The sequence below is a fragment of the Aulonocara stuartgranti genome (assembly GCF_965226115.1).
Source record: "Aulonocara stuartgranti genome assembly, chromosome: 6".
Taxonomy (NCBI): domain Eukaryota; kingdom Metazoa; phylum Chordata; class Actinopteri; order Cichliformes; family Cichlidae; genus Aulonocara; species Aulonocara stuartgranti.
The window spans coordinates 26,060,338-26,088,319 of NC_138944.1; the positions used below are offsets into that span (position 1 = coordinate 26,060,338).

Genomic DNA, 27,982 nt, shown 5'->3' on the forward strand with positions numbered 1-27,982 from the left:
AAAAATAGGCTTCTGGACAAAGAAAAAAAGTTTTTATTTAATACAAATCAAATGAAATTCAAACGAAAGTCACGTCATAACAAGTGGTGCAACACGAAGCTTCACACTGTTATAGGAAGAACGTAAAACAGCAAAATGGAGCTTCTGTAAAGCACTTCCTCTTAAACTGAGGAAAGCACAATTTGATCAGATCTGACAAGCCTCTGTCATTTTCATATTATTCATATTTTACAAATACATGCCAAAAATGAGTAAAGAGTTTTGGAGCCAGGATTCAAATAACTTTGTTTGGTGAAGTAGCAGTGACCATATCAAGCCAATCATTGTATATACACACACTTATGCATGGATTTATTTACATTATTTATATCAAGGCCAGTAATACCAATGTAGAAAACCTTAATATGCATGTTTTAGTTTAAAATTGTGCTTAAATGATTAGTTAATAGATCCATTAGTTAGGAGTGCTTTTACATTATTTCTGAATGCCTGAAACGGGTGATTCTTAAACAACCATTTTGGAAATGATTACCACTTACAGCCAGTGTATTTATTAAGTGAGCAAATCTGAATGCATATTCTCTGCTTCACACTCACCTTGTAAATTTATAACACTTTTTTTTTTTTTACAATATGGCAAAAACGTGTAGTAAGTGCTTTTGTGTGCCTCTCAAATGGATTATGTATAATGTTTTAAATTAAATTAACATTTTTGTTTGTTTGTTTTTGATTGGTTAACAATAAGTGTAAACCAAACAAAATGGTTTGATTGGTGTTTGTCAGCCATTGGGTAAGAGGTGCAGTACACACTTGGACAGAGCGCCAGTCTATTGAAGGGGTTATGACCTGAACAGTGATGAATAAAAGCCACAATACATATTCAGAAGACAAGTTCAGTAATTACTAAAACAACGAAAAGCGAACAATTAACTTTGAAAAAGCTTACAGCACTGTCCAAAAGTCTTGAGATACACCTCAATTTAAAAAGTATTTTGCTTTCAAGAAGCCAGACGTTCTGGTAGCAGGGTCTTGATCAATAGTTCTCCAGGCTTTCTGAAGGTCTTTCAAAGTTTTTCTTTGGACATTGGCTGTTGTTTCACTCCAGTCGTAGTACCTGACATTTTCAGAGAAACATCCATCAGATTTTTATCCACTATGCCAGCGGTCCCCAAACGCAGTCGTTTGGTACCGAGCCAACATCCAAAGAAGAGCTTTGAATGTCCTTCAAGAGGCCTGGAGAACTATTCCTGAAGGCTACTTTAAGAAATGACAAGAAAGCTTTCCGTTGTCATACCAAATATTAACTTCACACCTCACTAGAATTATGCAAACTCAGTATTTGATTACATATTGTACGTCCACGTATACTTGGACATGTTTAAAAATAAAAAATGTTTCCGATTTGTCTCGCAAAATACAAAGAAATATTGGCTGGCTCAAGACTTTTCCACATTACTGTATATGCTACAAAAAAAAAAAAAAAACAAGCTTGTATCACAGTTATCAGTGAATACACTTTGAATAGAAATATCCTTTTCCCCGACGGCCTCTTTTTTCCTTTGGTCTGCAAAAAAAATAAAGAGAGAGAGTGAGAAAAAAGAAACAGAGCAATGAAAACAGTGCATCCTTTCCCACAGTCACGTGTTCTGCAATCACCTGCTTTTTCCACTTGTAACTTCTGCTTTGGCCAAGTTTATGTGGCCTTTGACATGACCTTTGATCCCTATGGAGAACCATCTGTTTGAGGGAAAGGATGACTGACATAATGCTAACTCTACATCTATTGCTGTGTTTTATGGTTAACTAGTAAGTGTTTAAACAGAAACAAACCAAGTCCCGGAGGTACAAGTGACAACAGCACTGCAGGGCTCATTTTTAGAGTTTTTACAAATCTTTGTCCAAATAATGAGCTGACTTTTAATTTTTATAAAAGGTATTTTCAGAATCTTTACTTGAATACATCAATTTTCAAATTATGTACGGAAGCTTCAAAAGAACAATTAAAAAATTGGTTTAAACAAGAACCGTGACTACTCGAACAAAACAAATTTAAATACATCAACTTTACTTTTCTCTTCTGATAATAACCATCCATTCAAAATCCCATTTGTATAATTGCTGCTCATTGACTCTCATGATACCTCACCCACACAATTAACAGCTGAAAAGGTTACACCATGTGTCATGACCTTAAGTTGTGTGTTTTTTGTGAAGTTTTTATTAGGACTACTGACTTATACAGACTTGCACAAAAATACCTGGATGATAAAATGCTTCAGACCTGACAGATTGATTAGTCTAAGGTTAACTTTCCTGAACCAAGAGAAACGGTGCTCACAGAGGAACATGATGGCGATTTATAGTTTACCTGTAAATAATCACAACATCACCTCATATAATGACAAAAAATATTACAATCTGTGGCTTTGAGGTTCATAATCACAGAGATCTATGGACACTTACACTACGCTTTCATAAAAATAGCCTCAGACAAAGTTTCAGTTCACATCTTGCAGACTAACTGCAGCACCTTCATCTTTTGTGTATTCTGTGGCTTTTATAACACACTGTTACTTTTAATGCAGTGCCTCCACCCAGACAACATAATCAGCGAGTCAAAGTAATAGTAATCTTAATATCATTACTCATGGAAGAATACACACACATTCAATGACTACAGTACAGGAATACGATGCGGTAAGATAAGAAACACTAATTTATCTCATATGGTAGAACTATTGAAGTTGGTGAGCTGCTCTCATAAGGTAGCTTAAAACAGCAGAAATTTTTAGTAATGTAGATTTTTAGCATCTACGAAACTATTTAAATATATGTTTATAAAAGACAGACATCAAACATGGTTTTTGAATCAATGGTTTGAAGCCTCCAGTTTGGAATTTATGCCAGATATGATCATATTTTGGATGACAGAGTAGAGCTGGACAGTTTGCTAAGTGGCTAGCAGTTTTAGCTAATTTGATTAGCAGGGTGCAGCTGTAATTCAGTGATATTTGATGGGGTGCTAGCACAATACATGCTTAAAACACATGTACATGCAGAAAAACAAGCAAGTGCAACCTTAATGACTCTACCTCAACCTTTAAAGCTTCCCGTGACCTAAATCAAACTTAAACGTGACCTAAGTTCAGCTATAAAAACAGTAAAAATTAGACAAAGATACCATTTTTATTTATTTACCAGACTGCAAGCATGTTCATTTTTGAGTTTCAAGTTGTCATTTAAGGATCTATACGACTGCATTTGCTTCATTTTTTCACCTCTAGAAGTTAATGTTTTGCTTTTTTAGTGTTGTGGTACCAACAGTTTTACTTAGATTAGCTTAATGATTTTTTTCCCTCTTGAACACGTCTTTAGTGACTTAAACAACACCTGGGGACACGAGGAGCTGCTGCTGACTAGCGCTATAAAGGCGCGGGGTTCCTGGCTAGCTAGCATATTTGCCAGTCGGTCAATAATTAGTGCCGCTAGTAGTCGCTACACATCAAGTTTGTGGTGTGTATCCATTATAGTGAAATTATGGTTCAGTGGTAGTCGAGTGTTGGCAGCGTGTTGAAAGAAAGTGTCTGTCTTAGATGGGGCAGGTGTCAGAAGTCTGTACTATAGCCGGTCTCTACTCTTGCTTGTGGCCTGTCATGAAGAAGATTGAATTATAACCAGTGTTGGGACTGTAACGCGTTACTTAATAACGTGTTACAGTAACTACGTTATTATTGTGGTAACGAGCACGGTAACTAGTTATTATGCCAAAATCAGGAACGCGTTAGTCGTTACTGGGATTTAGATAGGGTCGTTACTCGTTACTTCGTGTGGTGGCTATCGCGGAGCTTCCACAGATTCAGTAACATTAGCAAGTGGTGGAGGCCAGCAGGTGGATGAGAGAAAGGGGACGCACAAGGAAGAGAGACCCGAGGCAGCCGCTGGTCCGAGTGTGAACTGAACTTCAGGTAAGAAGTTATGACCTGCAGTCTATCTGTGTCAGATATAACCCAAGTTTAGGTGGAGTTTATTTTCGTTATTCTGACTTTTTCGTACTGCGTACTAGCTAGCATGATGGAGTTTCTATACAGCTGGGTGGGTGCTATGATGTTAATGATGTTGAACTTTATTTTGTTCATAAGGTTAATTATTAGAGTTGCCAAAAAACGGAATCGTCTCGTATTCAGAGAAAATATCACGCGTTTCGTATTGAGGTGAAAAGAAACACAGCGGATGTCGCGCTAAACAACAGCAGCACGTTTAAGCTTGATCAGCTGTTGTTAGAATTTATTTAATATTAATATCTAGTATCAGCTGATGTTTGCAGGAGCCACAGCTGTAAAAGCTGCTGGTCATGATATCTGTTTGGTTATCTGGTGAGAGGGAAACATGAAGATGAAACCAGGAGATGTCCTTACTGAACCATCAGAGCTGAACAGGTGATGGAGAAACAGGTTTACCTTTTAGGTGACATGAATGAGTTGAAGGGAAGTTATGAACTGTTTCTGAGAGACAAATAACACCAGGATCCTTTTTTAGGTAGCTGACAGCTGGTAACTGTGCAGGGGTGGGTCTAGCAAAGTGTTGCCAGGGGGCCAGGTAGGGCATTAACAGGGAGAGGGGGGCACAAGGAAATACGTTTCTCTCTTATTCTCATTTAAAATGTCCAGCTTTTAAAAAATAATTATCTGAGTCTTACAACAAACGATTGTATACCATCAAAACAGTGTACATCACTGTCACAACAGCGTTTGTTTTCATTCAAAGGCTTTATGATTTTTCCCTATAATGGCGGGCTGGTCTCTAGTCAAAAGACTGGCAAAGTTATGGAGGCAACACATTAACAAGAAAATTATGAATAAAACCAAAGTTACTTTCCCTAGTAACTAGTTACTTTGAAAGTAACGAGTAACTTGAAGTAACTGAGTTACTTATGATACTAGATCACTAGTTACTAGTAATGTAACTAAGTTACTAATTTAAAGTAACTTACCCAACACTGATTATAACATACTTTTCATGCTGTCTTTTTAATTTTTTTAATCTGTGTTGGAGTTTTGTTTTCTTTTCAGCTTTTCTTCCTTTTCTGTTCTGGCCCACTCAAAATGTCAGCATTTGACAGATGCACAAGCGACACGCAGTAAGTTTTTTTTACAGACTGAGCATGTTTGTGGCAGTTGAAAGCCCCTTTTTTAGGCTCCCTGTAGGCAAATACCTCCACAAATGCGCACAACCACAACAACATAAATTAAACATTAGTGTCTGTCAATGTAATATGCGGATTATAGTCTGCAGGTCTGCATAGATTTTAAAAGAGTCTAGTTTTTCCATTTGAATGCTTCGATATAGAAGAACTAAAAGCTTGACTCACTTCACAACATAAAAGCAAAACAAAGTTTCGACTTTTTAGGATCTGTCATGTGACCCAAGTTCACTTTAAACCGTGTGTTACTGATGAGAAACAGAGATGTAATAAAGTCACAGTGTGTTTCTGACAGTTTGACACCGCCTGAGGAATGTGAAGCTGATGCCGGAGGCGATACCAGCAGGTGGATGAATGTCCATCTGTCAGCAGGCCCTACTGATCACAGCAGCCCTGCCAACTGCTCTAAGCCCGAAGAGGAATGTTTAAAAACCAGCCCGGAGAGGACAACCAGAGAGGAAGCATTATGTTGTAGGCTTTTTGGGGGAATCGTAGGTCAGCTACATTAAGTTTTGGACATGAAAATGGTTGCATCTCTTGCCTTCATTGTTTTGGAGTAAATTTTGTTGGTCCACAGATCGGAAGATATCAGATTTGGTCCAGATAACACTCTATTTTTCCTCCATTCAGTCAGACAGGCTCACAGTGTTGGTTTCTACTTCTACTTCTTTGCACCTGTAGAAATTTAATGCAGGGTTTGGAATCCCTGAAAGTCCAGCTAGTCTAAATTAGCCATAATAACTTTGATCAGTCATGTTTAACATTTGTAGAACGCTTTGGTTTGTAAATGCCAGGAAAACTTAATACATGCCCTCACCTTTGTTTTCTGCATCAGTTAATATATGTTACCATGGCAACAAGCTAAACTAAGATAATGAATATCGCAAACGTGACCTTTGGAGCATTGGTATGTCAACATCGGCAATGTGAACATGCTAACAGTCACCATATAGGTCTTAACCTAATTATAGCCTTAGACAGAGGCTAGCATGGCCACTTTCAGATTAGCTGAATTTGAACTGTATCATGTCTGAGTGTGACTGTCCCCGCCTCCCAGCAGTTACACTATTGATTGTGTCTAAAGATGCTTACATCATTCAAGATTCATGACAGCTATGCTTGAAGAAGTGACTGCTGAACAATGTGATATAGTATCCTCATCATTCCTTAATATTGAAAAGGACATGGGCAGGGATGGTCATACCAGGGGACTAGTGTACAGGGTTTATCTATGCAGGCTGAGCTGTAATGTACAGCAGCTGAATACAGCACAGAAAGTAGTGTGAAATGAATCAAAACTCTTTAATATATATCCAAGTTAACAATCTCATATGTTTTACATATATACAAAATCTCCCATGAATAATTCTGTGAATCAATTATCATGCCAAGTTCATGAACTACGTTCAGCTGCCATTGATCAAATTGCTAAAAAACTAGTAACCAGGCAGAGTAAGGGCAATACAGATACAGACTGCAAAAAACTGACCCACTGTGACACCACATTTTTAGTGACGGGCTAGTAACTCGTGTCATTCACCCAATCACACACATTCATACAGCGCTTTTACCTTATACACACTCTCACTTCCACTCTGATGAATGCATTGGAGGCAGCTCAGGGTTCAGCATCTTGCCCAAGGATACGTCAATTCACAGTAGTTCTAAGCTATTATTTCTGCTTTCTCCACAAAGTGTTTTCACTGTGCTTTCCCCACTGTCCTGTCCTTTGAGTGAAATGCAGCATGGTACACACATAAACTCCTAAATTAGTTCCTTTAAATGTTTTGTGGTTCCACTTTCAAAGCACAAAAGAAGAATCTAGAAAATGTGACACTGTGTAAAATGCTTCAAGTGTAAATAGCGAAGGTCAAGGTCAGGCATTCTTTGACAACTCTTAAAATAAAAAGATTGAGGCCAAAGGTAAAGTACAAATGAGACGTTTCCAGTATTTTTTAATTTCTATGTCTGGGAGTATGCACAAGTTCTCTTGGGTCAGTGCAATGTTAATATCATCGTCAAAGGGCCAATGCAAGGCTCTGTATTGGCGTCTGTGTGCCTGTTTGTCTGTGGACTGCACTCCCACCAGTTATGCATGCCTCCTCCAAGGAAAAGTATACAGTGGGGCAAAAAAGTATTTAGTCAGCCACCGATTGTGCAAGTTCCCCCACCTAAAATGATGACAGAGGTCAGTAATTTGCACCAGAGGTACACTTCAACTGTGAGAGACAGAATGTGAAGAAAAAATCCATGAATTCACATGGTAGGATTTGTAAAGAATTTATTCGTAAATTAGGGTGGAAAATAAGTATTTGGTCACCTCAAACATGGAAAATCTCTGGCTCTCACAGACCTGTAACGTCTTCTGTAAGAAGCTTTTCTGTCCCCCACTCGTTACCTGTATGAATGGCACCTGTTTGAACTCATCATCTGTATAAAAGACACCTGTCCACAGCCTCAAACAGTCAGACTCCAAACTCCGCCATGGCCAAGACCAAAGAGCTTTCGAAGGACACCAGGAAAAGTATTGTAGACCTGCACCAGACTGGGAAGAGTGAATCTACAATAGGCAAGCAGCTTGGTGTGAAAAAATCAACTGTGGGAGCAATCATCAGAAAATGGAAGACATACAAGACCACTGATAATCTCCCTCGATCTGGGGCTCCACGCAAGATCTCATCCCGTGGGGTCAAAATGATCATGAGAACGGTGAGCAAAGATCCCAGAACCACACGGGGGGACCTGGTGAATGACCTGCAGAGAGCTGGGACCAAAGTAACAAAGGTCACCATCAGTAACACACTACAACGGCAGGGAATCAAATCCCGCAGTGCCAGACGTGTTCCGCTGCTGAAGCCAGTGCATGTCCAGGCCCGTCTGAAGTTTGCCAGAGAGCACATGGATGATACAGCAGAGGATTGGGAGAATGTCATGTGGTCAGATGAAACCAAAGTAGAACGTTTTGGTATAAACTCAACTCGTCGTGTTTGGAGGAAGAAGAATACTGAGTTGCATCCCAAGAACACCATACCTACTGTGAAGCATGGGGGTGGAAACATCATGCTATGGGGCTGTTTTTCTGCCAAGGGGACAGGACGACTGATCCGTGTTAAGGACAGAATGAATGGGGCCATGTATCGTGAGATTTTGAGCCAAAACCTCCTTCCATCAGTGAGAACTTTGAAGATGAAACGAGGCTGGGTCTTCCAACATGACAATGATCCAAAACACACCGCCCGAGCAACAAAGGAGTGGCTCCGTAAGAAGCATTTGAAAGTCCTGGAGTGGCCTAGCCAGTCTCTAGACCTCAACCCCATAGAAAATCTGTGGCGGGAGTTGAAAGTCCGTGTTGCTCGGCGACAGCCCCAAAGCATCACTGCTCTCGAGAAGATCTGCATGGAGGAATGGGCCAAAATACCAGCTACTGTGTGTGCAAACCTGGTAAAGACCTATAGTAAACGTTTGACCTCTGTTATTGCCAACAAAGGTTATGTTACAAAGTATTGAGTTGTATTTTTGTTGTTGACCAAATACTTATTTTCCACCCTGATTTACGAATAAATTCTTTACAAATCCTACCATGTGAATTCATGGATTATTTTTTCACATTCTGTCTCTCACAGTTGAAGTGTACCTCTGGTGCAAATTACTGACCTCTGTCATCATTTTAGGTGGGGGAACTTGCACAATCGGTGGCTGACTAAATACTTTTTTGCCCCACTGTAACAGGAGCAGCTACTTGGCTGTAGTGTCTGCAGCTGCCCTGACCTTAACAGAGCACTCACTCTCATTGTTGCTTTTGTATATTCTTCAGCAGGATTCCAGTTTAATATCATGCAGTAAAAAATAGGTGTATGATGGAGAAATACAGCTCCACTTAGAGTAGAGTGACTAGACGAATTGTTAAATGTGTGTTGGACGACTCATCGCAACGGCTGCTGCGAACACAGTTCTGCAGAGACTTGTTCAGTGACAGGCAAAGAATGTGAGCCAGTTCATTCTGACACTGAGGCCACATTATCCTTCTGCAGTCACTGTGTACCCTGTAATAAGGACTATGTGACCTATGACCTTTGTGAAGGATTTAAACCCAGAACCTCTAAAGTCAAGCAGCCAAAGAAAGAGGGTAAACTCTGTGGTTTTGTTAAAGATCGATGATGAAGTTCTACATATAAAAACACAGCACATAGTGTTAATCTGCTGTAAGTGTTGCAACGTCATGCTTTAAAGTTTTGCCCTGATTTCAGGTTGAAAAAGTCTGGATGACCTCGTCTGCGAGTGTTTGAGCCTTCTTACCAAATCAAATTATGACCTCAAAAGAGGCTCACTCCAAACAAGCACACTAAACAAAAACATGTCCCATCACTCAGTTTTGTTTAGAGCACATTTTTCTAAGAGATTTGAAAGGTGTTACAGAAAATGTCATCTCCAAAGGTCAAAGGCCAAACGCTACTGACAGATTTATCCTCTTTACATTTCATCAGGAAGAGTCAGTCACTTGTATGCCTGGAATGGTTAGTCAATGATTTGTTGACCTTGACCTCTGCTACAGGTCAGTTCCTTCCAAGCATTTTAAAGAATTCAACTAAAGCACAGTCTCATTTCCTTTAATGTCCCTAAAAACACGAGTTCAATTCCTAACTTTAGAAGCACATTTTATAGATTGTTTCTATATTGGATGCGCTAACTTGCAAACTATCATTTTCTGAAGACGATCTGAAAATAAAACTGTGAGTTGGTGATCATTGTTTGGAAGTTTGATTCAATTCTGAGCAATACTCCAGGAGAAATGGCGATTAGAGTAAATCATGGACCAAAACGAACAAACTTATGAGATAAGAAAAAAATCCAGCAAAGACCTGACACAGGACCTGAGAGACACAGCTATCATTCAGTTGATCCATTTATTGTTAATTAAAGCCTCATCACAAATGGTCCCAGTGGATGGGTAGCTGTCAGGAAGCAATGCTTAAGGAAGGGGAACTGGGAGAAAAAGCTGAGTTGTGCCAAAAAACCTCCCCACAAGACTGAAAATTAGTGGCAACTGATCTGATGGAGTGATGAATCCAAATGTGAAGTTTTTGGTTCAGTAAGTAAGGATGAGCTCAGGAGAGAGGTACAATAGTGAGTATCTACAGTCATCTGTAAAACACGATGCTGGCTCCTTCCATTGTTTGGGACTATATTTGAACCAGTGGTGTTGGGGATCTTTCAAAATTTATGGAAATATGAACAAAGAAATGTGCCATCAGATTTTAATCCACCATGTAATACCATGTTGAAAGCATCTGACTGGCAGTGGCTTTTTCAGCAAGACAATGATCCCAAACACTGCCAATGCAGTAAAAGCATACCTGGATAGAAAAACACACAATGGAACATTTATCAGTCACGGATTGGCCTCCCCAGACCCGGCATCTCAACATGAATAAAGAGTGTGGGATCATCTCGACAGAGAACAGAACAAAAATCAGCCAACATCCAAAGAAGAGCTTTGAATGTCCTTCAAGAAGCCTGGAGAACTATTCCTGAAGACAACTTAAAGAAATTAGAAGAAAGATCACCCGAGAGAGTTCAGGCTGTGTTGAAGAATAAAAATTGCTACAATTGTACAAACTCTGTTTTTGCCTTAACATACTGTATTTCCATCCATTTTTGCACACGTTCCAATAACTCACTCTGACTATTTCCCATTTTCCGAGCAAAATATAAAGAAATGAGTGATTCAAAACTTTTGCACAGTAATGTAAATCTGATATAGTAATTGATTTAAGAATATTTTGGCGATCGTGAGAGACTTTGATATAGATGACCATTTACTTATGATTTAGCAAGACTATAATTAAACAAAAAGAAAATCCCCTGCTCTGTGATCAGTCCATCCATCCACTAATGCTCATTTACTGCTATTTTAATCCATTATTAAAAGAGGGCGATCGTGGCTCAAGAGTTGGGAGTTCGCCTTGTAATCGGAAGGTTGCCGGTTCGAGCCCCGGCTTGGACAGTCTCGGTCGTTGTGTCCTTGGGCAAGACACTTCACCCGTTGCCTACTGGTGGTGGTCAGAGGGCCCGGTGGCGCCAGTGTTCGGCAGCCTCGCCTCTGTCAGTGCGCCCCAGGGTGGCTGTGGCTACAATGTAGCTTGCCATCATCAGTGTGTGATTGTGTGTGTGAATGGGTGGATGACTGGATATGTAAAGCGCTTTGGGGTCCTTAGGGACTAGTAAAGCGCTATATAAATACAGGCCATTTACCATTATGTTATGCAGATACGATCAACCCTTACAGACATTTAGACGATGAATGTATTTTACCACAAGATACTTTAAACATGCCTTCTTAAATCGCATAAACTCAATGCTCCTGAAACTTCTCTCATCTCATAATAAATCATTGCAGTAAAACCGTTCACTCCACCATTCTCTCAAAGCTGCATGCACAGGATCATTCTGCAAACGCAGTGCAAATAACACAGGTGTAATTGCTGTCTTGTGACTTTGCAGTTGAAAAGTTTTAGCAAAAACTTGGTGCTTAGCAGCACAACGTGTAGGGAAAAAGGGGCTGATCCAGCCTCCGCCAGCTGTTTCTTTCTTTCTTCACTGTTTCTGCAGTGTGAAGGGCTTGTCGGTGTTTTCCAGCAGTCCCTCCCTTCTGCAAAGCTTCCCAGGTGTAACGGCTGACCTGCCAGATTGAACCACATCAAACCTCACGAGCAGGAAGCTTTCCTTCACTGTTATTACTGAGATAAAGACCCTGTGTTCAGCACTGCGCTATTGTCATCCAGCCCGCCACAAATTTATGTTTATATGTCTCCCAAGAAAATTGTAAGAAAATAGAGACAGCTTCTAAAAAAACCAGAAAAAAGTTTGTATTAATATTTTTATTTTCTTTTGTACTGTTTGTGTTACTTTGTGTTCCACACACAAAAGCTCAGGAAAGGCAAACCACCATCTTCAGCCACAGATCTTCATCTCTCTTCATCTCTTTGACCTGTTTCTACACCACCTTTCCAGTAAGTGCCTCTGCTGCTTCCCGCTAACTACTAGCTTTGCTTGTCTCAAAGAGTAAAATCTGAGTCTATCCTTCTTTCACTTCTGCCTCTTCCTCACCGTGAAATATTCTTCCCAGGCGGTACCGGCAGTTTCCACCAACATTAACCATCAGACATGAAAGCTTTGCTCTGACTGGAAAATAACACAGCAAAGTCTCAGGTCTAATTATGCTGGTTTAGTTTATGACCTGGCAGCTCATGTCCATTATCTTCCCCTCCAGCCTTTAAACTTCACCTTGCTCATCACTTCCCAAACCAGGTGGGGATCAGTGCAGTCTTCACTTTTCTTTTTTCTGATGGTTCTCCAGACTGCCTGTTCTCATTCCCAGGCCAGCTAAGAGAATCACATTCGCATCATGTCTCACTCTTAACTTGTTAGGTATAAAAATGTAGTTGCTTTCTTAGAAGCCTTTCATCTCTCTTCAAGTACACCTTTAAAACGTGCTGGGTTAGAGCTGAGTACTTTTTGGATTTATGAAAAAACAAAATAAAACAGAGCATTCTGGATGAGAAACTTTTGATGTCTGCCACCTTTGTGCCTAACTATATAGACTGCTAGTGATACTAAAAACACAGCAAGTGATATTATTTGGCACATAACTGCATAAAAATCCTCCAAACTTCAAAACTTAGAGGATTAAAGATCAAGCCTTGCAAGCAGCTGGTAACATCGACCTGTCACTCGTGTGCAGATTAGGCAGTTTTAACAGGTGAGTAAGAAGAGGGAAAATTAGTAACCAAAGGTTTTTTTTAAAAATTATTTTCATGTACACTTCTACTGTACAGGTGGGTATTTTAACGTGTCTCTAAGACTGACCATTCCATGAACTGCAGTCTTTGGCACCTCTGCACAAACACATGCTAGCTGTTTGATCTATGCCATCCATTTGGACCATGAATTAAAAAGAATAATAATTACTTCTTGACATGACTAAGATAGAAAACAATGTTTTTATGTTGTATGTCATGCTTATTGTAAATGAATCCTGCAGGGTAACTTATAAAAGCAAACTTTGTCTATAAAACATAGTCATATTTGGCTTTCCTGTTATGCAGAATTTACATATTTCTAGAGACAGTTACATTGTTCCATTGCACTTTGAATAAAGTAAGGTGCTATGGATGGCACACGCTAAAGTGGTTCTGTGAGTTTTAGACTCCGTAAGCGCTTTAGTAAGTGCTTTGTTAAGCATGCTCATTACTCACTCTGAAGCCTAAAATAATGCTGATTTCAGAACACTAGACCACATCCAGCTAAGCTTCTCAGACTAATGAACACACACGGCATCAAACTGATTGCATTTATATGCTTGGTGTATTATGCAGAGTTAGAGAGCTTGCATGTATATTTTCTGGGACTGTTGTGGAGGGCTGCACTGCTGAACTGAATTCAGTATTGAACTGAATTAAGTATTAGTATGTGTCTAGTTATATGCTTTATGTCATTTTTCTATTAATATTGTTATTGACATTATTATTGTTATTACGCAGCTTTCCACAACAGTCCCAGTTTCTCATGTGACTCCTTAGGAAAATTAATTGCCCACTCCTGCCTTCAGCAATATAATTAGAGAGGCATTTCATTGGTCCAACATAGCCAGGCATATAAAAAATGAACTTCAGTTACAGGAAAAGAAAAACTAATTGCCACCACAGAGTCTAAATCCACAAACAAAGCTGCCTGCCAACTACTGAAGAAAAGATTTGTCACAGAATGTACTTTGACGTGACACTGTAGAAAAATCACAGCTGCTGTTAGCAAAATGAAAGCAGTCTCAGTCCCATTCATCATTGATAATGGGAAAACCTGCACTTTTCCTACGAACAGCACAATAAGAACGTTTTGAAATAGAGGTTTGGATGCCAATGATCAAATAGTTAACTGTAATATTGTGTAAATGCATAGCTGATTTCACAGTCATGCTGATTGCCTTCATTTTTCTTATCTTAAAGACCCACTAAACATGTGAGCAAGTATCAGAGACAGAACTAGAAGCGATTGCCTTTGCAGAAATGGACATTCCCGGCATTTCTGAAGCTGCTGTTTCTGTGAGAGCGGAAATGATCCGTGACTGAAAACGCCGAGCTCCCGAGCAGTTAGCCTCTCAGATGTGAGCTTATCATCAGCTGTTAAGAGCAGTGTGAATTCCTCAGGCCTCTGGCTGCAGCCCGGAGCATTGTTGAGCTGATAGGAAGAGAGGGTGGACTGCAGGTGCAGATGTGGGCCTTACATCCAAAGCATGTGATGATTAGACCGAGAGGATCCGTGTTACTACTCGTGTGAGAGAAGGATGTCATCCATCAGCAAAAAACAGAGCGGGAGACGTCAGATGAATAAAGGAGTGATGTCAAGCATGACTCAGAGTTTGCAGAAACACATTTTGATAGAAGTGTTTGGCTTGGGTGTGTCTCTCTGTTATTGCCTAATTGTGGAAATGATGGCGATCCAGTCAGCAGCTTGCAAAATTGACTTTGATTCAACAATCAACTTAACTAACTCGTGTATGTAATACTACTTCATGTTTCACTTATGCTTGGTTTTGGTTGCAGTTTCCCATGATGAGTATTTATAAGCCGCTGGATGTCAGGCTGTCAAGATGATTTACAATTTCAGGACTTGGACATTAGACAAATTTAGATTTTATGGTTATGGTATTTCTATTTTTAATAAGTTACTTCAGGACAGGAAGCTGTAACACTGCACGCCCGCTGGTCGTATGTGGTTGACTTTCAGCTGGTGGCGGGAGTTGTCCTTTTATTAACAGCTAAGCTGGCTGAGCGGTGGAGCAGCTGCAGCACAGCATTTGTCTTGTAGTGTTATGTAGTCTTACCAAGTTTCTGAGGAACAGCACGGTTACCAGGCTGCCACAATATCTCCCACCGGACAGTCGAGAGGAACTTCCCAGAAGATCAAATCTATTCAAAAGAAACAGAAATAGGGTGTAGCTGTGGGTGCGTTGTGGATGCACACTATCATGTCAAAAACCACTTGCTTGACGGTCAAAACTAGAGGAGAAGTCAAATCAAGGATAAAACAAGAAGCGCACACCTCTGCAGAGGCAACTCACTCTCTGGGGAGCATTTACTTTTAAGGGAATAATGCTGTATTTAGTACATATTCATTTTGTTTTCGCCTTTCTGTTTAAATGCGCTTTAAGAAGTTTGCAGTGCAGCAAAAATCAGATAAGAGCGATGTGACAGATGTTTACTTTGATTACACAAACATTATGTAGGAGTAGATATTGATTAAGTAAATAAGTGGACACGAATAACGTGAACTTAATATGTAGCATTATAATACGGTATATGTCTAACTGGCTGGCAACACTCTCTTTAAAGGTGTAACAAATTTGGGGATCAGCTTAAAAGTAAGGCAGATGTGAAATGTAAAAGTGAGGTAAAATGTGATATTTAGAATCCCCATATCCTCGTAAAACCCCGCTATTAATTTTTGTCCTCTGTTGGGGGATATGAGACTGAGACCGCTACACCAAGCACCTTTTATGCAACCTATATGACATCCTGGGCTTCCATATTTTATGGCCACAAGGAAGGTTAAGTGATACTTCTATTGCTTAGACTCAAATTTCTTCAATTTGAGGATCTTAACTTTAGTAAGAGTTCAGAAATGCACCCCATTCAAAGTGAAACTTGTATTCAGTGTCCTTTGTAGTGGACTTATAGCTCACATTTTTAACCATGAGGAAGCAGAGGGCAGGATGAGGCAGAAAGGATTTTACTCAGGACGGGGAGTCAGTCTGTCAGAGAAGAAGGTGGAGGAGGGCCAGACATCAGAGCAGGAAGGTGAGTGCTCAGTTGACATATTAGCTTTTGAGGAGTCTAAGCTGGCACCGACTGTCTGTAATAATAAGAACTGTTTAATGTAGGGCTCTGAAGGTTTGGGGGGAAATACACACCAGCTCAGAGTTTGATTTCTTCTTTTATCCTGTGGATTTATGAATTTATTAATATCTATGCTAAAATGCATTAAACTGTAGGTCTTCTGTCTTTATCAATTCAGTTTCAATCATACTGGAATTGGGTTGCAAATATTTTGAAAACAGGACATTACTACCCAAAATCACCACAAAGGACGTCCTCTCATTACATTGAACAGAAAACAGGCAACCAGGTTTTAGAAAAATAAAGTCAGAGCTCACAAACAAGGGGGTGGTGCTCATCACTGAACTGAAAGTAGCATTAATACCATACTGAAACTGGGTTGATTTGTTTTTAATGACACATGAAAACAGGACAATGCTGCAGTATTTAAACTGAAAAATACTTAAACTGACAACCCATCACCTGACAGTGATGGGTTGGAAGTTAGAGTCCACTTCCACAGTTATGTACAAAATATTTCTCTGCCCCACTAAGCCATTATGTGATCAAACAAGACCTGATGTCCAGAAGATATTAAAGACATTTTGTGAAAGTTTGACCTTATTTGACCTTGAAGAACAGGTTAGAGGTCCGAAGTAACGTGATATTAAAAATCTACATATCCATATCATTGCCCGTATGCCCATATGGTGCCAATACAAACAATGGCAGTAAAAACATAGTTTTAAATAGCTCTATACAGCATTATTATCTCTTTACCGATCAATCATACTTGATATTTTTAATCTTTTTCCAGTAATTTAAGTTGACTATACACACGGCTTTTTGTCATTTTCCAACCAATAAATTAATAATTAAGTTGACACTGAAGACCTTGATGGACTTAAGCCAAATTTGAATGGTGTCATGGTTGTTGACAGAGTGTTTTGTGTTATTTATAGTCATTGATTTCATTATTTATGATTTTCTCTTGGTGTCTGCTTCTGTGCGCCTCCAATGCTCCATGTTCCACGTTCCCTGTCTTCTCAGTCAGTGTCATGTCTGTGTCTTTGGGATTCCTGGTTCTTAGGTTTTGTCCCTTTGCCTTCCATGTTTAGTGTGTCACATCTCTAGTGTAGGGTTTGTTCTTTCTATGTTTAGTCATCTGTCTTCCCTCTCAGCCGTGTCTCGTGGTTAGTTCTCGGTCGCCGTGCTTGTCCTGTGTTTCCTGGTTTACTTTGACAGTGGGGGAGCCTATCCCAGATGCCACAGAGTAAGAAGTGGGGTACACCCTGGATACACCTCTAGTCTGTCACAGTACTCTTTAAGTGATTTTGCTTACATAAATTTATCACAAAAAGACAATTTTTAGAAGATCAGTTTGATTCGAGTTCAGCTGATCGCAAAGATCACACCTACACATGCTGTTATTCCCTATTACTTACACTATCCAACCACTAGAAGGGGCATTCTTTCACACTCATTTTAGAGAAGATCCTTTACACAATTACACTGACTAAGAACTGTGTACACATGTCAGGCTGAAAGAAAAAGTCTTAATCTACCTTCCAATGTTTCACAGTAATCTAGATTTTCAGGGTAAATAGAGGAAGGAATTCACAATATGCACGAAAGTTCTGCTTTTGTTGTTTCTCTGTTAGATGGCAGTGTGTTGAAATGTTGCATTTTGTTGTAACTCGGATATGAACACGGAAGAGCTGAACGTTTACCCCATATAGCAGAACAGTAAGTTCGCGAGCGAGTTTGGGATTTGTTAAGACAAATCCATGAGACCTGAGTGTTTGAAGGCCTGCATCATACTCAGTGTACTATACGGGCGTTTCTGTAAACTGTATTTTAGGATTTCCGAAGGTGAAGGACCTGTGATGAATGTTTAGAGGGAACAAATGATCTAAATACCAACTTCTCGTCTGAATGAAGCCAGCGTTGTTGCTGTTGTTCTCATTTGTCTCCTTCAGGGACTCCACTGAAGTCTTGTTGGAGACAGCGGCCTCATCATCAGTTTTGACTTCCACAGTGGACTCCACAGGTGCAGGAGGCTCAGCTACATCCGCTTTGGGCTTGTCCTCAGAGCTGTCTGGAGCGGGAGCAGGAGCTGGAGTTGCAGACTCAGTGCTGGGATCAGCAACAGATTTATCAGTCTCAGCTGTAAAGGACAACAAAAGCAGAAAGCACAGCTGTTTTTTGTGGTTCTCAAGATAAAAAACAGTGATTAAAATAAATGGAAACTGAAACAATGTGGATAAGTAGAATAAACACACGGACTGAGTTTGAAAATACTGGAATGCCCCTGTATTTGTGTCATACCTTTTCGACAGAATGTTAAACTTTTGCAATAAGTTAATTGTGTGAAATTCTTGAAACATTTCTTCATTTTTTCCTTTAAATCTAGATGACATTGCAGAACCGCTGTTTGAATTATTTAGGTGCCCCATAATCACAGCATTTCCACTTAAACAGCCTGAAGTAGTTTGTCCTCAGGCATGATATTTCTTGGGCAAAAGCATTTGAGGGGGCCACCATGTTGGTAATGATGCAGCTGATTAGTGATCACTTCCTAATGAGCCACAGCCATGCAGCTGTTGGAGGCTGTGGGAAAGTAGGGCGGCCCCATTATTATCTGACCCAGTCTTAGGGAGAGGGAAAGGAGAAATTAGGGAAAGAGGAAGATGGCTGTTCTTCAAGACGTAATTGTGGAATGACTAAGCTGGCTGGTCAGTCGTTATTCGAGCCTTTGTTAAACTATTCTTCACAGGTGGATTCCTGGCATGAATCAGCCTCTAACTACTATTTCGTTTGGGTTTTAAACATGAAGCCAATGCGCAACTCTGCTTTTTTTTCAACTGCCACCAGGGGGCAACACATCTATTTGCAAACAACAGGTCTAACGTTCTCAGTACTTCTTCATCACCACTCTCAAAGCAAACATCACGTCTGTAGAGCTCGTTCTTGACATGAAACCATACTGCTGCTCACTGATCATCACCTCTCTTCTTAACCTTGGCTTCAACAACTAGCTTCATGGTATGATTCTTCAGTTTTATCTTCTGTAGTGACGCAGCTCTGCACATCCATTCTCCATTCCTCAGGCATGATCTCTCCCTCCAGAACTGTGTTAAACATCCTGGTTAAACGTATCTTCATACCGTCCATCTGGACCAGCTGCCTCTTCCACTCCTCTGCAAGTCCTCTGCACTTCCTGATTCACTGTCCTCCATCCGTCGTCCTTTTTCTCTCATTTCCCTTAATTATTAGCTCCTCAAAGTACTCTTTCTCAACATACTCTCTTCACTTTTTATAAGAGTTCAATGTCTATCCTTAACCACCCTAATCTGCTGCACATCCTTTCCAGTTTGAGCTCTGCCTAGCCGATCTTTACAAGCCTTTTTCTCATTTCTGTTCAGCCCCACATACAGCTCATCATAAGCCTTTACCTTAAGAGTAAAATATAGTATAAAGTGAGGAATACCTTGTAATTGAAAAAGCTGCACATGTACAGTTCTCCGATAAAAACAAAACAAAACAAAAATTATAACTTGGTTTTTTCCTACTTGTGGAAGGCTGTCGGTCTACTGTTTACCTCAGCTGTCAATGTTGGGTGAGAAACTTTATTCACTCTGGAAAAGGACTCTAAAACTATGTGAAAGGAGTGCAATGTGAATCAGCTCACTTTTGACCATGGCAGCCATACCGAGTTGAATTGTTGCTGGGGATATTCTGAGCTGTTGGTAAGTGCTACTGTTTTAGCTACTGTTAGCCTCTGTTAGCTGTTGTTAGCTTGTGTTACCTGCTGTTTGCCAGCATTAGTGAAACCTTTGAAGTGGGTCTAAAATTGCTGGACTCCACCACTAATTAAATAAAATTTCATATGACGTGAGTATGTAACTGTTTATCAGAGGAAAGGTGAGATTTTTAGGATACTCAAGCCTAATATTAACTGACATAATGTTAGCCTATAGCCAGCTGGTGTTTTTATATAGCAAACTTGTCAGCTGTCTGGAGACAGTAAGATTACATGTCTAATCTACTGAGAATAAGAACGTGCAATAATATCTGTAATTAATTAGCATTTGTGTTAGAGCCCTGACTTCAATTCAGTAGATGAGATTTTAGGTGAGGAGGAAAAGGATCAAAAGACCTCGCCTCTAATGATAAACCATAGTTATTATGCTTAATATCTTGAGTTTAAAGTTTGAGGCACAACTTACTACATATGTGGCCGGTTTTTAGCCGCAAATATAAAATGCCATTAGTAAGAAGCGAGGAGTCATTCCTGGCCACTGAATTCAAATATGGTGGGGCAGCTTCCACAAACCACAAACCCACTGCTATGTATTTTTAATAGATTTATTATAAGTTTATGAGAATGCATCGGTTTGTTGGAAGATGTAATAACACAGTGAAATGTGAAACCTAGCTGACATGTATACCAGTCAACTAGGTTTCAATTGACCAGATTCCATTTGGCATTGTAGTTATGTTACAAAGTTACACGGGACATTTACGTAGGATTTTGGGCATAAATATTTTTTTGAGTGCAGCAAAAGCAGCTGGTTAACAGCAGCTTGGATTTGTGTTTCCATTCAAGCACAGTATTGACTTACTCACAATACAGTACAATCACTATTTAAATATTTACATAAAAAAAAGGGGAAAAAAAGTGCTTCTCGTCAAGTTAACACATATAGTCTGATTCTAAATGCTGAAAAATAGAAGCACGTGTGTTCGATTTTTCAGTGGGATGGCTGAAAAAAGCACCTCAAACACTTCCTGTAGATATACCAAGCTATTATACCCACATTTGAGCAAATTATTGTGCGTTTCTAGACTGATGGCAGTTTTTATACATGCTGCCTTTCAGGTCAAGGGCTGTGCAGAGTAACTTGCTATCAAACTGACCTTTGATTGGTTCATTTCAGAGAGAGCCAGGACAGTTGCTTTCCTTGCTTTTGCTGTCAATTGTGAGTAAATCCTGCCTGCTTTGATTTGATGCTTAAACACACCGACAACACGTGAGTAACTATTGCTTATTTCTGGCTTTCTGTGTGAGCGTTATTTGATCTGTATATTTGAGATGTATCCACGGTTAAAACACAGTTTTCTGTTTAAAAATGGCCACTGTACAGAGAAAAAAAGAGAAGTATTTGTGATCGGTCCAAATACAAATGATAAATAATGTTGCCAACTCACTGGCCAGAGGAGTACTCGGTCCTGATAAAAGATCATAATGGGTGATAAGAGTCAGCTTTTGTGTCATTAGTTAAATCTTTCTATATAAAATAGCTGTACAGCAATTTTGATCCTGAAGAAAAATATTAAACCCAACCAAAATAAACTGTAACAAATGCACCGTTTGAATCAGTATGCAATATTTCTGGAAGTGCAAAGCTCTCTCAGTGGTCAGCAAGACAAGACAAGTGAAAAGTCTCCTAAAAACGTCAGCCCATACCCCTTTTGCACGACACGCAGTTTGCAAAAGTCACAACAATGTGCTTATCTCAATGTGTGGCTTTAAGATGCCTGTCAATGTGAGGCGCAGTCATTATTTTCTGCTACTCAGGGTCTGTGTTAGATCTGTGTCTGTGCACCGCTCTGCACAAGATTATACACCACTCTATCTGACATGCAAGAAAATAGGCTGATCTTGAGCTACACCTCAATAGTGTGAATGCCTGTGAGGCATTCACACTATTGAGACCCTGTTTCTCTTTATTCTTTATCCTTTATTATTCTAGTTGCTCCATTTCTTAACTACTCCCTCAGTTTTCAGTCGATTTTCACCGTTCAAACTTTAAACTGTTCTGCTATTTCTGCTATATCTTTTGGTGATGATAACTTTTATACTTTTTCAGATATTCAGCCTTTTATGCCATTTTTTGGCCCATTTGCTAACAGGGACCACATTATCAGTGTGATCACTAGTTTTGCTTGCTGGGCTGAGCCACGTTTTAGCTCAGTGAGAGGGGCAGTCGTTCTCTGACCAGGAGGCCCGGGATCGAATCCCGCTTATGGCAACATTTTTTTCAGTTAACACTTCCACTGTTTAAACTCTTTTCCACACAAATTTCAGCTTTTCACCTCTTTTTGCAACATTTTCAGTTTTTCACTACTTTTCAGCACAAATTCCAGCTTCTTAAGCTGTTTTTAGCACAAACTTCAGCTTCTTTTCCTCTTTTCAGCAGAAAGTCTGCTGATTCCCCTCTTATCAGCAGTTTTCAGCCTTTTCACCTCTTTTCAGCACAATTTTCAGGTTCCTTATCTCTTTTTTGCTGAACATTCAGCATTTTCACCTCTTTTTTTCTTCTTCTGCACAGTGCACATTTTTTTTCTCTCTCATCATATCTATGTTTGAGACCAGAACTGGTTTGGCGCAGTCGGATGCGCAGCTGCCGTGAGCTCTGGTGGCAAGGGTTCGAGTACATGTGACAGATGCTGCACATCTTCCCTGCTTACATGTAATCTGCTTTCAGCAGAGTTCAGCTTCTACACAGTGTTTTCAACAGATAGCTCTCCTTCTTCTGCTGTTTTCAGATTCCACTACACGGCATTCACACTGCATTTTTGCAGGAAATGCAACTTTTTCTAGTTTGCTTTCAAGAGGTCTTTTTTTTGCCTCATATGCTGTATTTCCATTTATGATTGTGGATTTTTCATTAAATTGCTGCACCTGTTTCCAGTAAAATACAGAAGAAGCAACGACGGGCACAAGATTTTTTACACAGTACTATGTCATAAACTACCTATATGGAAATGACATGTGTTTAGCAGGCTTCAATTTCCAAAGCCTGAAAAGGGCGCATATGCTTGTTTCCTCTCACACCGAATTCAACTATTGCCCCCCCCCCCCCCCCCCCCCAAAAATCAACTTTTCCTTCTTCAAATTTAAAATGATTTTTTCAAGCCCTAAAATAGTAGATATAAAAAAAAAATTTAAACAAACAATGAAACTAACTTGCTGTCTTGACACCTCTTTTGCCCACAAAACCAACAGTAGCAGTTCCCCAAATGTCTGCAAGTGAGTGTACATTTCTAGTAGGTGCTACAGATTCTTGTCACAGAGATTAGACAACATTAGTATCAAACGCAGATGGCAAAATTTCATTTTTACTGTCACACGAGAGGGGGAAACAAACAAAAAGCAGACCCTTTTCACAACAACTGGGACAAGACATTGTTGGGGAAGGCAGAGAGACACGCCACAATGTCACACAAGGAGAATACTAGGATCGGACAAACTTTATTCATTTATAAGGAAACGAAAATATTAAAGCAACAACATTTTAATGAGCAAGTGCATGACAAAAAGGGAACAATGTTGTATATAAAAGTCACAGAAGAGCAAAAGCTCATCTCCATGATTCCCTGCACAAAGGCTTAGGGATACAGCTTTCCACAACCTCAGGATTTATTTATTTATTAGATCTTGCATCTACTTGGGTAAAGGGAAACTAACCATACTCCTTGTTTCTTAACTTAGCTCCCATTTCCATCAAGTGGTGGGCTAAAGTACTGCAGGGCATCTGTTGTGGGAGCTTTTTTTAAACTAGAAAACTTTGTTAGCTGTGCACACACACATTTCAGAATACTGGAGAACTGTGTGAGTCAGACTGGTGTGTATTGCATCAGATTTTCCCTCTAAACAAACTGACTTCATTTCATATTTTAAGTTTCGTGTTAACCGTTAAGTCAACGTCTGAGTCATGTACACATAAAGATTTCACTATTTCAATATTTACAGCATCCGTGGATGTTGCTACGGTAACGTGTGAGGAGCGGTGTCACGAACAGGACTTCCTTTTTGTTCTCTTAACACATCTTAAGAAAGAGGAAGTGGCAAACACCGTTATACACTCACACCATTTTTAATCCACCAAACACATGCTGTTTATCTGAGTTTCACACACGCGGAAACCATTTTCTTTAACACATCATAACAGGAAAGGCGCTGGTGTGAAAAATTCAAAGTGAATTATTGGTACAATATCAAAAAACCGTTGTTGAAGTTGTGAGTAAAATCTGGGTTTCCTATTGTGACAAGTCAAATATTGTGAAAAAGATCCAGACAGGTTTGTTCTTACCTTTCTGCTCCTCCTGTGCTTCGGGTTTAACTTCATCTGCGCCTCCTGGCTTTGCCTCCAGTTCTTCTGGCTCTTTCGCAGTAGTTTCTGTACTTTCGAAGGTTTTCAGACCTGAAAAATATTCAGACAGGAAAAATGTTTATTTATTCAGATGGAGGAACCTGGTTCAAAAAACAGAACGATGTTATATTTAAGGCGACACATTGTCTCCAGCCAATAACTGACCATTTTGAGGTGCGGTATCAACAGGCGCCACGGTGCTGAGAGGGATGTTGACTTCATCTTGTCTGGAGGAAAAATCAACTGAGTAGCGCTGAGGAGATCCAGAACACAGGGGAACGCATTAGTCCCTTTATTTAAATGTTTTTCTTTACATGCAACACAGATCCCTGGCTTAAACTGAGCAACAAAAGCTGCAGTTATATGACCATGATACCACACATTTTGAAAAAATCTTTGGACCAAACAAGGATATCAGTTCCCCGCACACTCCCAGTCTTTATGAATAAATCGCTGTCTGTACCTACATGTTTAGCAAACAGTATGAAACCCAGTCAAACCATTCTTTGTTGGGTATTGAATGTAGAGCTTCTTTACTTACTCTTCTTCTTTTCTTTGTCACGTAACAGACAAGTAAAAATGCCACAACCACGACGATGATAATGACTAGAATGATGATACCTGAAGGAGGAAATACAATTCATGTTTAGAGTGAAGCACATCTGCCAACACTGTGGCTATGCACTGTGACCCACAGACCTCCAAGTAAAGACCTACACTCACAGGACACTTCATTAGTTACACTATGCAATCAGTGATGCCTTGATTCTCCGAGGCGTAGATTCAACAGGGTGCTGAGAACATTCCTCAGAAGTTTCTGGTCCATTCTGACATTTATACAAAGCAGGATGGATCCATGCTTTTACAGCATATTGCTGACCCTACCACCAGAACGCCACAGATCAGGTAGCATTTTTCAAATTCAGTTTTCGAGTTTTGTTGAGTTGTGCAAACTGTAACTTCACTTTCCTGTTCTTATACAACAGGAGTGGCACCTGATGGGGCCTCCTGCTGCCGTTGCCCTTCTGCTTCAAGATTTAATGTGTTGTGCATTCAGAGACGCTCTTCTGCACACCTTGTGTCGAGCACAAACTGATAGTTTGAGTTGCTTTTCCCTGCAGTCAATCTATTATCCTCTCCTTCTCCCAGAGTACTGCCGCTCACTAGATATTTTCTGTTTTTCAGATCATTCTATGTAAACCCTAGAGATGGTTGTGTGGGGAAAATCCCACCAGATCAGCAGTTGTCCCAAATACTCAATCCTGCCCCAACAATCACGTGACATTTAAAGTCACTTAAATAAAACTTTCTTCCCATTCTGACGCTCTCTTGTTCATGCACATGCCTAAATGCATTGAGTTGCTGTCATGTGATTGGCTGAGCAGATATTTGATCGATGAGCAGAAGAACAGGTGGACTTAATGAAGTGGCATGTGACTGTAGATTTACACACTAGATTTGACAGAAAGGTTCTAGCCTCTGTGAGGCACAGACATGCTGACGTATGTTTAACTCACCAGTTTTGTCAGAGCCAGCTGTCTTTGGACTGGACGTGGAACCTGTGAGATATACAAGACGCTTGTATGAAATAAAAAACCTGCCAATGAGTTGTCATAAAACGTTAGTCTATCCATAATCCAATCGAAAAACACCCACAGCTGACATTAAGGATATTCATATTCATTTGCACTTTTGTTTCAAGCAATTTCAAGCAACTCTTTCCTCTAGCTCAGGGAAACTCATTTAAGATCAAGGGCCACAAAGATGTTCAGTGGACCAAATTCGTATCTTTGCTAGGCCAATTCTGGCCTCTGGAACTTATGTTTGCCTCCATCATTCTTGTTTTATTCCTGCAGAAAATATCTGGATGTTTAGCTGCAAAACGTGCCTCGATGCAAGCACGCCAGGGTTTATCTGAGGTTTTCCACTAAAAACGGTTGCATGACGAGGCTGTGAGCTAAATGAGGAGAACTGCAAAATCGTGCGAACCTTTTCAATTGGATTGTTGCAACAACTGTTTCATCTGTTTGATCTGCAGATGAAGGGTTTATTACAATCAACACAGTTATTGGCATGCAGAGAGCTATGAATAATCATGCTGATTTTGGTAATGTAAGAAATCAGTCCCAGCTTACTCTTCGGGAATGTGCCTTTTGTGGTTTGAGATGTCACAGGACCACCCGGTGCAGGTGTGGTTTGAGGTTTTGTGGTCCTTTTAGTTTCAGTGACAGTCTGACTGCTGGGCTTTGCTCTACCTGTAGTAGCAACACTTGTTGCGCTGTTTCCTACAACAAAACAATCAAAACATTTTTTTTATGTTAAGAAAAATAAGAAACTGTGAAGTTTGGACCATTTACAAGGGTTAAAATATCTGAAAGAACTGCTTTACAGTATAGGCTTTATTGTAAAAGGAGTTCAGATAATAGCTCTCACCAGAAGATTCAGTGCTGACGTTCATTTCAGTACTTGAGTTGCTTGTCTTGATGGTAGTTTGATCATAATTGATGGTCGTGTTCATTGTGCTGGTGTTGGTAATGAAGGTGGTGGTGTTGGTGATGAAGGTGCTGGTGGTGTTGGTGATGGAGGTGTTAAGATCTGTCTCAAGTATTGTTTTGTTTGCTATGGCGGTCCCCACAACCAAACCTACACAAAAAATAAATATAATGTTCTAATAGGTCAAAACAATATATCAAACCTGATTACCTTATCATTAAATTCAGTTTCAGCATACCTTTTTTGGCCTTTCTATGCATTTCCTCTTGTCTTTCCCCAGTTCCTTTTACCCAACACGCATTAGACCCACTGTTTCAGAGTGCCTTATCATTTAACACAGTATGAAACTCACAGGTAGTACAATACACACCTATAAAACGTCCACTTTCAGCTCATAATCTTAAAAAAATACGACATATATATAGCAAGAAAATAACTTTAATACAATGCATTAACAACTTGGGAAATTACTCCCCAGATGTTACAAAAACTTTCATTTCTACACATTTCTACAGCCATATGTGAAATCGTGCACAAAAGCACTACAGCAGGATATAAGACCTAGTTCCCATTATATAAAACACACGCAGCCTTATTGAACTGAATCTTCCTGTGTGTTAAGGCAGCGTGCCTGAGAACCTTTTTATGCACACAGTGGTTTAAGTGCAACGTACAACACTCTCACATTTAATCTGCGAAAACAATGTTCTGTCAGATTATGTGATTTTATTAAATTCACATTGTAAAAATTACGATCTGAACCCAGATGGAAGAATTTCTATTGAGGGACACACCCCATTCTCATTCACACACACACACACACACACACACACACACACACACACACACACACACACACACACTTTTTATATATATATATATATATATATATATATATATATATATATATATATATATATATATATATATATAATATCTGTATGTATAATATAATATAATATAATATAAACAGTCTTACCCAGCATAAAGAAGAAACTTGATGGCATTGTAAGTCTGTTGGATGGCAGCAGCAGCTGGAAAAGCCAAACAGAAATAAATATAAAGTATCCGTATTTATATGCCTCCTGTCTAAAGGTTGTGCTTTCATATGCAGCGGTTCTTCCTTAATGCTTCAGAGCATTGCATGCCTGTACAGAAAAAAGAGGATCAACCAAAACTCTGACCACATTACTTGAAATAGCGGCGTTGCTCAAACGCCGTAGACGAGAAGAAACGTTGTTGCTCTGTTGCTTCAGAGG

At 39.7% G+C, this 27,982-nt stretch overlaps 1 protein-coding gene across 1 annotated transcript; it reads right to left on the reverse strand.

The window, feature by feature from the left end:
• Nucleotides 1–22: 22 nt before the first annotated feature.
• On the reverse strand, nucleotides 23–27,892 carry LOC309708820 (uncharacterized protein). Its single transcript, XM_082537132.1, has 10 exons — nucleotides 27,703–27,892; nucleotides 26,664–26,873; nucleotides 26,366–26,515; nucleotides 25,748–25,789; nucleotides 24,772–24,851; nucleotides 24,396–24,483; nucleotides 24,171–24,281; nucleotides 17,996–18,238; nucleotides 15,081–15,165; nucleotides 23–1,564 (listed from the first exon to the last, which is right to left on the reverse strand). Exons 1-9 carry the CDS (start codon nucleotides 27,728–27,730, stop codon nucleotides 15,104–15,106), a joined length of 1,014 nt encoding a protein of 337 aa, XP_082393258.1. The 5' UTR covers nucleotides 27,731–27,892; the 3' UTR covers nucleotides 23–1,564; nucleotides 15,081–15,103.
• Between the last annotated feature and the right edge of the window lie 90 nt (nucleotides 27,893–27,982).